The 16,126-nt window shown below is 35.8% G+C and overlaps 1 protein-coding gene across 5 annotated transcripts in view; it reads left to right on the forward strand.

The window, feature by feature from the left end:
- Positions 1–2,235: 2,235 nt before the first annotated feature.
- LOC135689820 (uncharacterized) overlaps positions 2,236–16,126 on the forward strand; it is a 57,006-nt gene continuing 43,115 nt past the window's right edge. The window contains exons 1-6 of one of the 5 annotated variants that reach the window (XM_089116313.1): positions 2,236–4,496; positions 5,943–6,257; positions 12,557–12,877; positions 13,714–13,950; positions 14,225–15,232; positions 15,710–15,838. In XM_089116313.1, the coding sequence (XP_088972439.1) occupies positions 4,409–4,496; positions 5,943–6,257; positions 12,557–12,877; positions 13,714–13,950; positions 14,225–15,232; positions 15,710–15,838 (2,098 nt within the window). In that variant the 5' untranslated portion in view covers positions 2,236–4,408. The other 4 variants (XM_089116312.1, XM_089116311.1, XM_089116315.1 and 1 more) reach the window with 4 other exon arrangements.

The raw sequence follows: 16,126 nt of genomic DNA on the forward strand, positions 1-16,126 counted from the left end.
GAGATTTATCTGAAAACCATCTCCAGGTTTTCAGATAGGGATTGCTCCTGGAAAAACACAATTCTTCTTTTCCAAAGAACTGATATGAAAAGAAATGCCTCATTTGTTCAGAAGAGGGAGGTGGAATGTAAGAAAAGCAGTGGAAGAAAGCAGCATTCAAAAATAATTAACAACTTATAGACTTGGAGGATTTTAGATACTGAAAAAGCATCATTATAATTTTGTATATTTTTAAACAACATTTTCTCTAAATTGTATTTTGCAAAATGCTCTCTTTTTTGGAAAGGTTTTTTGCTCAATATTTATCTTGCTAAGCTGAAAATTACAAGGAGACCACAGTTTTTGATGTTCTATACAGCCGTGGAGAAAAAATTGACCTTTAGGTACCCCTTTTTTTGTTATATGCTGTTGAGATTTAAACATAACTTTCATTTATGCACTTTTCTGATTTACCTAAAAAAGAATTAAAATTATACCTAGTTAAAAGCATCTTAGTTGTAGAAAGCAATTATTTGAGTGTTGTCTACCCAAAGATGAACTTGTTTGAGTTGATAGTTGATGCAAAATATCTTCTATAGTCTACCCACATATTTTGTGACATATTACATAAAATAATATATTGTTTTAAATTGTTTTCAATGAACCCCAGTCTCCCTACTGTCCACTTTATGATATCTTGGTCACTAAGAACCATTAAAACTGAACTTGCCTAGAGAGTGTCTTTAAAAGGTCACAAAAATAAGGTTTTTAAAGAAAATAATATGTTACTCAGAAAATCAAAAACAACATTTACCCATTTAACCTTCTCCTTAAAACAGCCAGATTTCTATGGGTTTTATGCATAATGGCAGGTAACTTAAGATTCATTTCGAGGCACAGTGAATCAATATAATTGCCATGCTCAACTATGTCTTTTGGCACTGACCAGTAAGTTGCTTTTTGTAGCCAGAGATTGGTCTTACACTAAGTTTTTCAACGCTTCGGTAGTTGTTAATTTTTTTTAAAACATTGATTTTGCTTCTTTTATATGCTCCTTTGTACGACAAAGCAGTGTTGGTATGCCTAAAAATTAGTCCAAAAGTTTTCCTTCCAAATCCACCGCATGACTTTAAAAATTAAATTTTTTTGAGAGCATTTTACTATTATTTGTTAGCAAACTTGTTAAATGTGGTCATTCCTTGCCATATTTAAAAATCAGTTTTACATCCAACAAAGCCTTTTTTAATCATTTAAAAAAGTTAGGACCTTTTCAGTGCTTTAGTTGATCTGCTTCACGTCCTGAAAATATTCAAGAATAGGCCTTATATTGATTTGAGTAAAAATTAAAATAATTTTTGGTAAGTTGAGCACATATTGTATCCATTTGAGTCCAAATATTTTACCTCAGTAGAAGTAAAGTAGGAGCTATTTAGAAAGCATAGAATGCACTTAGTTCAGGGAATGTTTTTGAAATTATGTACAGACCTGTCAAGTTTCAGTTTTGAAAATGAGTGAGTTTTTCAAAAGGTAGAAAAAATGTTTGATCTAACATGGGCAGATCCAGAACAAATCCTGACTGCCACACTGTCCAAAGCAGGATCCCGAGGTATGACTCAAGAAACATTTATTTTGCCACGCCCTCTTGTTCTTCGGAAATGGCATTTTTTTAGCAGGGACTTTGGAAGCAGGGGGATTGGGGGCCACAGCACTGTGGACCAGAAATGTAGAGGAGGGAATACAGGCATACGAGCAAGTGGAAGGTCGTTGTGTAACTGCTACCCTGAATGTCAATCTCCAGAAAAAGCTGCTCCGCTCTTCCCCGTTCCATTTGCAATCCAATATAGTGAAACTCTAACTTTATAGGTATTCGCTATTAACTTTAACGCTATTCGTGTAGGCTCACCAATTCGCTGTTATCTAGTCATTTAATTATCTAGTCGCTGTTATCGTGCTGACATCTCTTGTTAGAAAAGAGGGATTTTGCTAGGATTTGGAATAAAAATTGAAAAATTTTAATAAACCAAGAAGTTTGATGCAAAATCCTTGGGCTGTCGCAGAACACTATTGATCAAAGCATTGCAATTCATGAAAGTTTTTTAAAATCAAAAACACTCTTTATTGAACTTGATCAAGGATACAACTCCAATACCTAAGATAGCTTGAATTGAATAAGATAGATACCAGTGAGCCAAATGAAAAGCATTTACACTTTTAAATAATTCCAGTATAAGGCAAAAAACTAATCTGAAAATTGAGAACTCTCAGGGCAACATCTTGCTTTCACTTCTATATAGAGAACTTGATGTGCCTTCTGGCACGACAGCATATTTGAAGTTAAGCTCTCATCATATCTCTTAAGCCCTGTAATTTGTTCCTTTAACAATGAAAACACAGGGATGTTCCGAGATAAGGCTTCTACATCAGATTTAATCGTTGACCCTATTTGAAATGAAAATTGTGATAAAACATTTCCATGCTTGGATGCCACCTGTATGTGTCAAGAGTCAAGCAGCAGTCTAAATATTGTTTTAACCCACAAGTTTATTCATTAAACGCCCTAAAGAAGATTTCACTAATACCATGACAAATTTTTTTTTGTAAGTGTAGTTTTGTCAGTAAACTTTAGTATGTGTTTAAAACTTTAAAAATACTTTGAAAGCTAAAATCTTTTCAAGTTTTCCTATTATTGTTCGATTCATTATTTCTGTTATATGAAAAGAAAAGGTTGCTATATTCAGACATTAGGATATCAAAGGAGTATTCCTTGTGATGTTATTATTGAATTTGTGTTGTATTGTATAGTTATATAAACTTTACATTGGTTATAGAAAGTATGAAGTTTAAGATTTTGGACAGATGTTTGTCAATAGCCCTAACGCCTCCAAAAACGAAATCCTCCTTGAATTTTTTCCCCCATTAATTTATTATATAAACACCCAGAAATTCTAAATCAAATCCCCAGATGTCATCTTGATTTCTAAACGTTCTTACGTTCGGTACCACAACGAAAACAATTGAAACGACCTGATTTATAATCACTCAACCGTAGCGTGTACCTGCAAGAAACACTTTTTGCTGCCTTTTTCACCAGTTCTATTGTTTTGGGGAAAATCGTTTAAAATAGAAAAATGGGATTATTGATTCAATTATAATTAGTAAATAGCCATCCGCAAAGAGCCTTCAATTTATTTTTTATTTTTGCAAGCTCATTTCGTCGACATGGTTCTAGCGCGCTTCTCGTTTTGGATGTTTTCAATGTGGGAATCTATGTAGCTTTTTGGAGTTCCTACCATCATTTTGTCTACGGTACATTTCCGGGGGTCAGCATCACGGAAAACACTTTTTGAGCCTTGCGCATAGTGTTTTTGATTTTACAACCTTGTTATGCAACTTGTGGTGTTTAAATTGAAAAAATGTGGTAGTGTGAAGGTTTTTGTTTGTGTGCGGACAAATATGCTTCTCTCAGACAATAGAAAGTGGGAAATGTCAGAAATAAGTCTTTAAAACTATGAATTTTTAAGCAAAATAGTTGGCAAGAAAGGAAATAGCTGTTAGTTTAATTTTATATCAAAACTGATCTTAGTACCACATAAGCATCAGGCCATTTGGAAATATTTTAGGATTCCTTCATTAAGAAGTTGAATTTACAAATGAGAACTAGTCTGTATTGTCAGAAAAACGTTATGTTATGCTAAAACGAAAATGCTATTTCTGTTTAAATGGAACCGAGGCTCATTACTTGCCTCGCATTTGGATTAGTTATTTGAAATAAAATTAGTTTGGAAGTTAGAATGATATGCTATTTTTAAATTTTTCAATTTTCATAGGAGCTATTAATGGCAGAACAATCATAGAAGGCGAGACTGAGTTATTCACCAAACGACTGCTTTTAGTTTGTGTATTTCGAGATCTGGTTTTAATACTTCCTAGCTATTGTTTATAAGTATTACAACATGTTTTAAATTTATGCATGCAATAGATCTGATTTTAGATCTTAAAAAGTAATGCAAATTTTGACCACTTTTATATTTTAAACTATTAATCCAAGCGAACCTTAATCTTTTATACCCGTTATTTTATCATGTTTTGGCCTTTCGGCATTGGTTTAGCGAGGATTATCAACGCAACGGCCCCCGTCTCTGCACGGCTTCTGGTTCCGTATCCGTCTGTGATCTTATGCGTCTCCATTCACACGATATGGCTATGCTATACTGCCTGCTTCACGTGACGTCACTTGTCTTTCCAGTCTGGTGTTTTTAGGAGTAGTTTGAAGATAGTAAAGTGCTGCGAAAAGATGGATAATTGCTGAAAAAATGCAAAAATGGGGCAAACTATTAGATGTCTTTGCATGTCGGTGAAAATCGTTGCATGCCTATCATAAGTCGCGGGATAGTCGCTCCTCAATGAACGGATTACACGCCATGAGAGCATGTATTACCATGGAAAATCAAATAGAAAAACTGGAAAAGCCATTGCAACGCATTTGTTTCTCAAATTGCTACTACTGTTGACCCAAGGTGCGTAATTATGTTATACTATGATTAAAAGAAAACGAAGAATCCAAACGATATGAACAGGAACTTGTTTTGTGTATGTGCTTACACGCTTGTTCGAACAGGTCAGGCTATTAGTCAAATTTAGGCCGCCTTTTGATAGGAAATCTTTGTTTAAAACAAGCGTTTGCAATGCGTTTAATTGTATTTGACATTGATCCGTGTTTTTGGCGGACCATTGATCAAAAGCTGTCCCATTGTTTCTGTTACGTAGTATTCTTTTCCTTAAAAAACCTCTATAGATTTTGTACTGTTTTCTTAAAGAAAAGCTTTTGAAGTTATTTATATGCTGAAGTTAGAGAATTCTGCTGTTCTACAAAATATATTTTTGCGGAAGCCCTGCGCACTATATTTTGTAGTAAACAGAACAAACATAGTGAAACAACCGCCCATTTTTTACTTAGAGATTCATTTCCTAAATATTGATAAGTGTAGTTACTGCAGCATAAATATTTTACCTATGAAAAGCTTCTGATATCTGCAAGATTCAGGTATTTTATATGAAAGTTTGAAGTTATGAGATTCATTTGTGTTTTGCACGGACATTTTAATCTCAAATTGATTTGATTTTGTAAAATCCATTAGGCACATTTTGATAATATTTTACATTTTAAACATGTTGTCACAAATGATAACCTTTTGAATCAATTCAGATATCTTTATCCCATTTACACGTAAATGGGCAGATTAGCAATGCTTTCTCAGTGCCTTCTCGCAATACTTAATCTACGGAAACGCGTAACTCAAAGGATAGCATTCGATGTTCGCTTATTTTTCAGCAGTAAAGATAGCATTTTATCAGAGTTTCACTGCTACTTGCTGGCAACTCCTGTTACTACGCCTGCCAGCCTTACTATTGTATACAACCAAGTTCTCGTTTTGTGTTTTTGTAATTCTCCCTTTTCAACCCTTGCCTTTTATGCCAACCCGTTTTAGAAAATATTAACTGAATAGATGTTGTATACCTTGCTATTAAGACTTATATTTAGAATTTACTAACCTTTTTTGCTATCAGATAAGAACGGTTCTTTTATCTTCCAAGACTTGTAGGCAATTTTTCGCTTAAATGGTGACGCTTGTTAACAAAGAAAGGTGATTCCAGGAGAAGGCATGCTCCCAAACAAAGTTTGAAAATTATTTGTAAATTTTAAGGCCTAGGAATTTTCCAAAAAGTGTGGTTCCAGATTAGTTAACATTTAAAATTTGCCTTGATCTAGCAACTCTCTAACTCAGATTTTGCGATTCTCATACTTAAGCCGCGAAAAATGAAAGTTGTTCGTATTTTTCTATAGTTTAGGGATAACTCCAAAAACCAAATGAAATTATTTTTTCATCCACAAATATGAGATAAAATGTTGTTTTTGTGATTCTAACTTTATTTTAAATTTTCCACATAATTTCTCTTTTTAGTCCAAGTGTTGGCGACTGCCAAAGTACTCAATGAATTTCATGCACATCATTGTGGAAACAGCCGTCAAATTTCAAGATTCGCAGGGGATAAGCTAGCTGGATTAGCTTTTGGATACTACAAGTCATTAGCTGGATGGGACGCAGAAAGTTGTCTGCAAGAATGTTGTGTTAGCAATTGGTGTGATTTTGTTCTTGTTTCTGATGGTAGCTGTTATGGCATCCAATGCATAGATAAAGAAAATTGCCACCGTGCAAAGGGAAAGGGAAGGAATCGAGAGAAAGCAGCTAAAAAGGGACAAAAACCTGGAAACAAAGGTAATCTATTATATTTTTGACTTGTATAATTAGGGGCTGGGCCACGCGAAAAAAGCTGGCACGCTACTGCCGACATCGAGTGTGTAATCCACTATTCTTATTGGTTATATTTAAAGCTTTCTGACTGGTTTGAACCAGTTTCTTTCTAGAAGTGACGAAGAAGAGTGATACTGAATTTTGCTATTCTAGAATACGAAACAGAAGACTTAAACTTAATCTGCTCTTGACTAGAAGAGCGGGACACCTTTCCTCCAGTAACGTTGCCATTACTATCTGCAATCTTCAAACAATCTCATGCTTACCAAACTCTCTGCTCTACTGATGTTCTTGCAAAGCAAAAACGAAATCCATTATCTAATATTGCCAAGCCTCTTCTAGTTTATTGATCGATTGCTTATTGTCACCTAATTTTGCATCTGTTTCAATGAAATGGTCTTGTATATTGCACACATCACCATGCATTTCTTTTAATTCATCAAATTTAACTAATCCATTAGAAGATATGGTGCAACCGATGGAGCAGCAGAATAGAGAAGGGGTATATAACTCGACCGACTTTCTAACTCAAACCCCACCAGCGTTAATAAAAGGAAAATAAATTCGTCTTAAAACTTTTACTTGAAAAGGGAAATTTTCGTATCTAACCCTAGTTCTTTCGGCCATGACCATGCATGCTACATTGTTCTTGTTTCCAATACTTCAAATAATTATCTTCTGTTTTTTTTAAAGATCAATTCATATTTGACTCTTTGCTTTTCAAAATTTACAAAATAACAGGATGTAAATAAATAGCAAGGAAGTTCTACAGCCCCGTAAACATGCAGGTTTAAAAGCTCCTATAATGCTTTTTCGTGGTAAGATTCCCAGGCATCTAATTGATTAAACAATGGAATACCTGTTCCTTTTTCGACTCCATTGTTCGATTTAAAGATCAAGAGATCAGCCAATAAATTTTGTTTTGATCAAACACTGAGGACAAGATTTCTTGCTACGGTGCATTTAAAAAGCTGGGTACAGTTTAAAACGACACATCGCAATAATATTAAGTGAGTTGTTTGCCTGAATCATCATCTTTTCAATGTTTCCTTATTGAAATTTCATAGGAGACTGTGAAATCATCAGAGTTATACCAATAGACTTAATCGGTTCCATTAGCAAAGATATCAGCACCATTGTAAATTTCCATAGCAATAAGAAATACGCCCACCGATACAGTGTAGAAATTGATGAATGGAAAGTTTGTGATTAATTTAAGGCATTGATAAATTAGACAGATTTGTCACACAATAGCGCAGGTATACTGCAAGAGATTCATTTTCGTCAACAGATGATCGGCCTGTTCACAGAATCTTTGGTCTGTTTTACTAAGCACCTAACTGTCCCCCATTTTGCTTATGATATACTGTTTCGATCCGAAGCTCCTACTCGGGCTCCATAGTGCTGCCACGCAGCGTTAATTTTTATAGTATTTCTTTGTTTCTTTGGTGATTTTTATTTAAGATTTTCTATAGAGGTCTAGGACTATAAATTTTCTGTATACCGAAAGCAAATATCTAGCCTCTAAATTCATTTCAACGAAATTTTTCTGAAAGGAAGCTGTTGTTCCTTATTTCAAACAAACAAAGTTTTGGTTATCGTGATTTAAAGAATTTCGAGAAAGTTCCAATAAAACAATCATTCCTGAATAGATAGTAAGATCAAATTAGCTGTGTAGCGAACTGTACGCAATCATAAAGCCGAGGAATTACAATCTTCAAAAAGAGAAGCAATTGACTGTGTATTATTAGCTATGCTAACACTAAAACTTTACTCCAAACGCTGCAAAGGTCTACATTACAGAATTTGCCTGGAACCGAATTTTTACGTTGCATTGTTTTCGTTACTACAGCAAACAGGTTTAAAACCACAAAAATTGAAAAGAAGCAAACAATATTTCAGGCTTTCATGAAAGAGTCGCTTTTGGACTCTTCATTTTTGCTTCCTTTTTGTTCACAATTTATGAATTTATTCTATTGATCACGCTAGATAGCTACCATTAATAATTGTTTGCACTCAACAGACTTTAAGTGCTCAAATCCATTCCTTCTCCCTTTGCACAATGGTACTAAGTTTCGGCATTTGTGGGCTAAAGTAATAGCCCTGTCGTTAAAAGCCGTAGGAAGGCAGTGAGAAAAGATCTGTGTTGACTTTTTGCAGGCTTTCAGTCTGGGGCTTCCAGCTAATTTTCAATAATAATTTATTATTTTCACACTTACGCACATCAGACCCAAAGTTTAGTGTGACGTAGGCTGTTAACCTTAATAGGTCGCAAACTAAACGCGGTCAAGTTATGGGACCATTTCGATGAAATCACAAGCGATACTTTGCTTTGTCTGCTAGTTACGGCGGTCGTGGTTACGCTAACTTGACTGCGGGTAGCCAATGGAGCGTCAATGAACGAATCGAAACTGGCCTACCACCAATTGAACCATATTAGCCTCAGACCGACCAAATATTCTCCAAACAAAAGAAATTTGCTCCTATTGCGAAACGTAATTCATTCTAATTGGTGATAAAATTGTCTGACATAATAACTAGACTTTGTTAAAATTGGCAGACAATAGACCACTAATATCTTAGTAGCCTTACTTCCAATTTGAGTTTCTTGCACCCGGTTTTTTCTTTAGATCTGGAAAATGGCCTACTGGGGAAATGAACTGCTTTTTTCCTTGCAATATAAAGATACTCCGTGCTATCATGTCGTCCACCGCCCATAGTCATCTTCCCGCTAATTGTATTGAACATTTCGAAGTCTGAGATTTCAAGTCTTGTCCTATAAATTATTATAATTTTTCAGCCCTATGGAAAAAAACCCCTGCCCCAATAAAATCCAGAAGACACATTTATTCACTGTCTAAAGAGAATATTTGCCTTTAAGATTGTAACAAGGTGATAGTGGCCGTCTCCAGCTTCTCCTTTTCCCTACTTTTTCCTTTACAATTAAGTCTTATTCAATAAACATCTTTGCTTTTTTATATTTTGCCTTCTTGCACAATAAATTCCGCTTGCAACGGAAGAAAATTGTTTATTATCCAATATAGATCATAAAGAAGGGATCACAAAGTATATTCTAACTTGTCAATTATGTAATCCTTATTAGGTGCGTTCCTGTTGCATATAAAGTTGAGCAAAGGACCTGAACGATGCACCACCCATTTCTTCCTACATTTCTTTAAACGAATCAGCTTTGTTCGCCATTTTCAAAATTTATATTGCATTTAAGCTTATACATCCAAAGCAATAATGCTGAATGTAAGAACTTTTGGTTTTTTAAGCAAGAGTCGCTTTATTATCATCGCGTATCAAAAAAAAATGCCATTTGACATTTTCTGATGTTCAGAATTCTTCTTGCAGTACTTAAGATAAGTCGTAGCATAGTTGAAATGGTCGTAGCAGTACTTTAATTAGCGGTAAATTGCATGATATGGCATCTACAATCATTTTGCCTTATCAGTTTATGTTCATAACATAATATGATCTAACATGCTTCTAGAAGGGATATCGTTGATCGGTATCTTCGTGCGGAAGCCGCGACCTTCTGACCAGCTCGGTTATCAGCCCTGTTAGCTGTACAATCACTTGGTTCATTGGGCCTAAACTTGTTCTGCTCCCCGACAGATAGCTGCCATCTGACCAAATCTTGTTGGATTAGTCACTGATTGGTCATTGATTAACCATAGATACGAGATTGATAAGTGATAAACAACTCGAAACTGATTCCCCTTGCCAGAAGCTTCACCTCATGGCAGTATTTCTACTAAGGATTTATCAATGCAAGTAGAAACAAAAGACAAGAGGAAAAAAAGTTCAAAACAATTCCTGCTAGCACATAACAAATTTCAAACTAAAAGTCTTTTTATTTATTGTTGACGGCTCCATCATCATGTTTGATTTTTAAGGATAAATTTTTCACGGGGGGGGGGGGCGGTTGAGGTGGTTGTGAAGAATTTATTTTGACCAATTGATCTTTTCTTTAAAGTTTTACCTTTTAAATGTTCCTAATTTCAGCCGATTTCTAGCTTTTGGAAAATTTTAAAATCTACGCTTTTATTTTTCTTAAAAAAAATCTTTCATTTTGGAGCCTTGAAACAGATTTCAGTATTAAGCGATTTGAGTGACGGTTATAAATTGAGATACTTGTGTGTGAGTTCAAAATGTTTTTGCCCTTCAATATCTTTATCAAAGTAAAAGCAATTTTTTCTCACAAATTACGGTACAGAGTATCAAACACGAGCCTTTTTTGTATCTTCGAGTAAACCAACTTTTCCCCCTGATAAATTAACGGGAAACCTGTCCTGAAATCTTTGTTTACAGTTTGCTCAATTCCGTTTATAATCAGGCAGCATCGTCAGGTAGACAAGATCACAGTAAATTGCCTTGAACTTTGGTTGCATTCCAACCGGCTGATTTGATTATGGTCAATGTATAGGTAATCATTAGGAGAAGCATTTTAAATTGCCCAGCTCCCATCAAACCAGTGGCAGTTAAGTTTTGTGCAGACGCTGCTCGCACTGCTGGGTAAGTAGCTAGTGAAGAGCCATTGCTGCCTTAAGCCTAGCTTATCTTGTGCTGCTCCTTGAGGTACGTTGCACTGCAGCCCGGATGCAGGCAGTTTTATTCTATTTCATTCTCATTTAAAATTTCCTTCGCATGTTTAATTGAAAAATATTTCTTGCACTTTTTGCTTCGATACTGGTGTTATAACATGACATCAAAAGAAGTGCACCGTTTTTTGAAGTTTTATATTTGATCCCGTTTATTTTGTATTTTTTATCAGCATATTCATCAAACTCAATATCTGATTGCTTAAGTCCTTTTGCTATAGAGAGTGGAACATTGCAAACAGTGTTGAATTTATACGTTTGCGTGCACTGTGCATGAAAAACATTGTAGCTAAGAAACAATGTTTAACTGTATGATAAAATACCTTACCAATGCAATGATTATCGATAGTAAAATTTAGCAGCAGTAAAACTATGCTAAACAGCAAGCAACAAACAATTTCTTTGCAACACAGCGATGTTTCGTTTTTGCAACTTTGCGATGTTTTGTTTTGCAACACAATGATGTTCTGTTTCTGCAACTCTGCAATGTTTTGTTTTTGCAACTTTGCGATGTTTTGTTTTGCAACACAACGATGTTTTGTTTTTTTCGCCATTCAGCGATATTTTGTTTTCGCCACTGAGCAATTTTTGTTTTTGCATATGCAAAATATTAATACAACGATTCCAGTCCTTTACAAACATTATTTCGAAATATGCATCAGCACCATCAAATTTAGCTTTGCAAAACAAGATGGCATTTTTTGGCGAGCATGCCTTCTCTGTGTGCCTTCACATTGTCATTCAGTAGCTGAATCCATTTTTTGCTAATTTTTGTCATGAATATTATTTTGCAATTTATTTTTACTTCATCGTGTCTCTTCAGTTGTTTACAATAAGATGGAGTGCTTGTTATTCTCCAGTGTATATATGTTACACGGATGTGTTTAACCTTTTCCCCATAGTCTCGTGGCTTCGGTATTCTCGATGTTTCATCCATTAAGTACTTGTATCGAGGGTTATTTATACTATGTTGTCAAGAGTTTAAAAAGTCTTTAATCATTTACTAAGTCCGTGAAAATTTCCCTTTTCATATAATCATAATAACAATTCTTTTAACAGCAAAGTCTCTCAGAAAGCTTTGAACTTGAACAACATATTTGACTTTCCGTTATTATTTTTCTCTGTTTCCATCTTGAAATGCTACCTTTCGACTAGCTTGCTTTCAGCTACATTTGAGCTCCTTGCAAATAGGTTTCAACTATCAATATCCTAATATTAGCGTTGCGCTTCACTTGCTTGTCTACTTGACTATTCATCAGACGTCTTGGTCTGCCAACCCTTCGAAACTGCACTCAGAGATTTGTTACCTAGCCTTACTTGTTTTTAGTTGGTCGTGATGAGCACTTTTCAATGAATGACATGCCAGTTTGAATCTGTTAACATAGATGCTGTTTTTAAATAACGCCAGATAGACTGTATTTTTGTAAAGGAGGCCAGAAATGGACTTTGCTGTATGCCATTTTTTCAAATGTGCCAGGTAAAATTTGCGAGGTAGATTTTCTTTCGATATCTTCAAAATGCTTTGCCAAATGCTAAATCGATCTGGTCGACACAGCTTTGTCAGTCATTTTCTGTGCTACTGAGACATCCACATCTAAAATATTGGTTAACCATGGCATTTAGGTTATCAAAATCAATAATTTGTTATTTTTCTAGATGGATCTCGTTCGAAAAGATCAGGCGACAATGATGCAGCTGCATGCAAAGAATCTCTGGCTTTGCTTCAAGCAGATCTGCAGTTCGGGACACTTTCTGGTAAATTCACCCACCACGAGCACGCTAAAACACTTGAGCAGTGCAAATCTGCTTGTTGTCGACGACATGGATGTGATGTAGCGTACATGAAAGGGAGCAGTTGCTACTCTGTGGATTGCAAAGATGAGAAATCGTGTTTATGGGTGGATGCGAGTGGTCGCTCTGAGCCTATAAAACTGGTTTATATCACTCATATTGATGTAAAAGCTCATCTCTCCAAAGGTACTTTAGATCGTAAGCTATGCATTGTAAGAGTCATAAAAATATTCATAGTCTCTGACTGAGGAAGAGTGCTTGAGGAATGAAGGATTAAGCTATCCTGGGGTGCTGGTGAATATTTACATAGATTTTTAAGTTTGTTATTTATTCTTCCAATTTGTTACAGTTTCTTGAAAGTTTTTTTTTCTTAATTTTATCATTAAAAGAATATAACTGAAAAGCATTCTTTTTCCACTAAGTGACTGTAGCATCTAGATACTCTTATAAAGGTCTTGACTTTTGTATTATTTTTCATTTTCTTTAACATAGCTTTGTATTGCCGTTTGTATTTGAAAATCTTTCAGAACAAAAACTATAAGATAGCGCTGAGTATAGTAAAAATTCAAAAAATTGAAAGTCTTGAGAAATTTTCAAAAGCTAAATTGCAGCACATGTAAAATACTTCCTCTTGTGCCGATTTGTTCCGATATGCAAGCTCAAATTGTTTTGATACACATACACAATACACAAACAGAAACGTTTTCGAACCCTTCTACCATTCTTCTACAATTATTTTATCCACGCGGTCTTTTTACCCAAACGAGGCTAAATAATAATGTTTCATAACTTGTACAGGTCCAACTTGTACACCTTAGATTAAATCACGCTTTTTATTTTTGGATTAGCTTAGTACAAACCATAGATAACATAGCTAACATTGCAAAGCTTCTTCAATGCTTTTTGTTAGGAGGCATAGTGCATTAGATAGGAAGGACATTGCGTCTCAGCTTCATACGGTTTTACTAATCTTTACTTAATATTTTCTCTTAAGATTAAGTAAATTCTTCGTTTTCGCACAGGAAATACTTCCAAAGCTGAAAATGCTGATGTATCTACGCAGAGACATGATGTTCCGACGTCGAAGTCGTTTGATATGCATTCAAGTCTGCCTGCAGACGGCAGCATTGCTCCAACTGAACAGCCCACCCGTAACATAACAACACCTTCACAGGTCAACCAACTACTTCAAACAACGACATCACCTTTACCAGCTTCCACAACCAGTATCACTAATGCTGATCATGATATTTCACAAGGTAATGGTTTCCAAAGGAGAATACCGTCGAATATTTCATAGTTAACTAGTCTTTGCTATTTTGATAGTAAACCTATAGTTTTGAAACAATTCAAGTTGTTCTCTTGTGCGTGAAAAGTTTTACTTGAGCGCAATTTACTCGTAGAGAAACTTCATGAGGCAAAATTTGTGTTTTCTGTTGGAGACTTGTATTTATGCTAGATACCTAATTAGGTTTACCCCATTTATAAACATCATGTCGTGATGTTTAAAGGACAGCATATATTTGATTTAAGGTGACGAAAGGGATACGAGAAGGAATATGGTCCCTACAATATGGTCATCTGAGCCCGTTGAAAGCAACGTATTGTCCAGCTCAGCTTATAATAATGCCAGCGAATTGCCAAAGATTCTTCTTCAGGACCTAGCAAATGCAAACTCAAGTGAAGGTAGCCAAGTGCTGGCAGCTGGAGAGCCTAAAGAAGATTCAGACTTGTCTGAAACTGATCAGAACCTTGCAACAGTTTTTGGAGAATCCGATCTTGATGCGACTACAAATGCCAACGAGGTCGAAAGCGACGAATCAAAACCCAGACAGATTCTACTCCAAGATTTAGAGAAAATTGGCTTATCACCAACAGGTAAGAAACCAAAAGACTTGGAAGATCAAGAGCGTCTGAGTGATAACGACGCTGTGCAGAAGACAAATCTAGCCAACACGCTATTCCAGAGGTACCAGAGTGGGTATGATAGCTTTAGTGATGGGGAAAGTGTTGCAAGTCAGAGACTAAATCAGGCAATGGCTGGCCCCTTGATAGGCAGCGAAGCTGAAGATGATCAGGTTGACAGTCGAGACTGGATTGTTGACGAGCTTGCGAATGCTGGGACTGGGACGCAAGTGCCACAAGATGACTTCGTTTGGTCAAATGCTGCAGAAGACCTGATGCTGAGCACCAAGCGAACGCCTTCTTCCCCAACTACAGCATACCAAGACCAAGAGAGCTTGCCACGTGATCTTATCGATCAAGACAGTGAAAATATTATGCTGACAAACCCGACCGCCTTCCAAACGACAGTCCCCGCCTCAGACCATGAGTTTAGCAAGTATGAGGAACGTGACTGGGAGGAACCGAATAATCTACTGCCAGAGTTCGGAACGGATAGTTTAGGGGCATTTGTTGATCAGAACGGTGCTTCTGGTAATTATGGTGATGTTGGGGATGAAATCGACTTTGAAGTAGTGAAGCAGATTAAGAAAAGTAAAATCCCATTGCCAACAGCCAGCGTTAAGGCTAACGGCAAAGGTAATGCTGATCAAAAATTTTTTAGTATGTTAAACTGTTAGGGTAGAATGAAAAGTTATGACGACTAAACTTGGGTCCACCAGCAAAGTCTTGCGGATTGTGACTAAATTCTATGAATTATAACGAGGAATTTAGCTTTGTCCAGGCAACACCTTGCAAAATCTTCTCTCAAAAACGTTTCAGCTTTAAGATCTGAATATTTCAGCTAAATCAACATCTACTGGATACCTTTTTATGCTGCTCTCTATGCACTTAATATAATGAAAAGTAAGATTACATTAAAAGATTGAAAGACATTCTGAATGACAATTCTATGATTTGCTGCATCTTCCAAAGAAAGTGTTTATATTGCTACTTTCTTTTGACTCTTGGTGATTGCATATTACCTTTGCAAGTAAAACCATACATTTCTATTGGCCAGGGAAGATTTGATTTTTTCAATTGAGAAATATCGATAAGCCTTTTATTCATTCATAGGTGCAACAAAGACAACAGAATCTGATTCCAAAGCCAGCCAAAGTCAACTGTCAAGAAATGTTACCACTGACGGTGGAGAAAAGACTAACTCGAACAGTAGCCAAGGTACAATACAAACGAAAGCAAACTGTGAGTTGCTTTTTTAGAGTAACGATTTAGTGGTTTGTTTGACTAGGTACTCTACTGTGAATATTTTGGTTGTTGCAAAGAACACACCTGGCCAATTTTACCCTATTAAATCTAGCTTAGGTTGCTCTGAAGGCAGCTTCAAAGTTTTGTTTGAACAGAGACGTTACCAGTTCAATTAACCCTGAAAAGACACCTATCTAATCTCGTTATTAGAACATGTGACCGTTTTGAAAGTGCTTTAGTCTTTTTCATTCTCTCTCTCTATCTCTGTATCTCGATGTAGTATAA

This window comes from Rhopilema esculentum, chromosome 5 (assembly GCF_057945365.1).
Source record: "Rhopilema esculentum isolate cy_ngs chromosome 5, ASM5794536v1, whole genome shotgun sequence".
Taxonomy (NCBI): Eukaryota; Metazoa; Cnidaria; class Scyphozoa; order Rhizostomeae; family Rhizostomatidae; genus Rhopilema; species Rhopilema esculentum.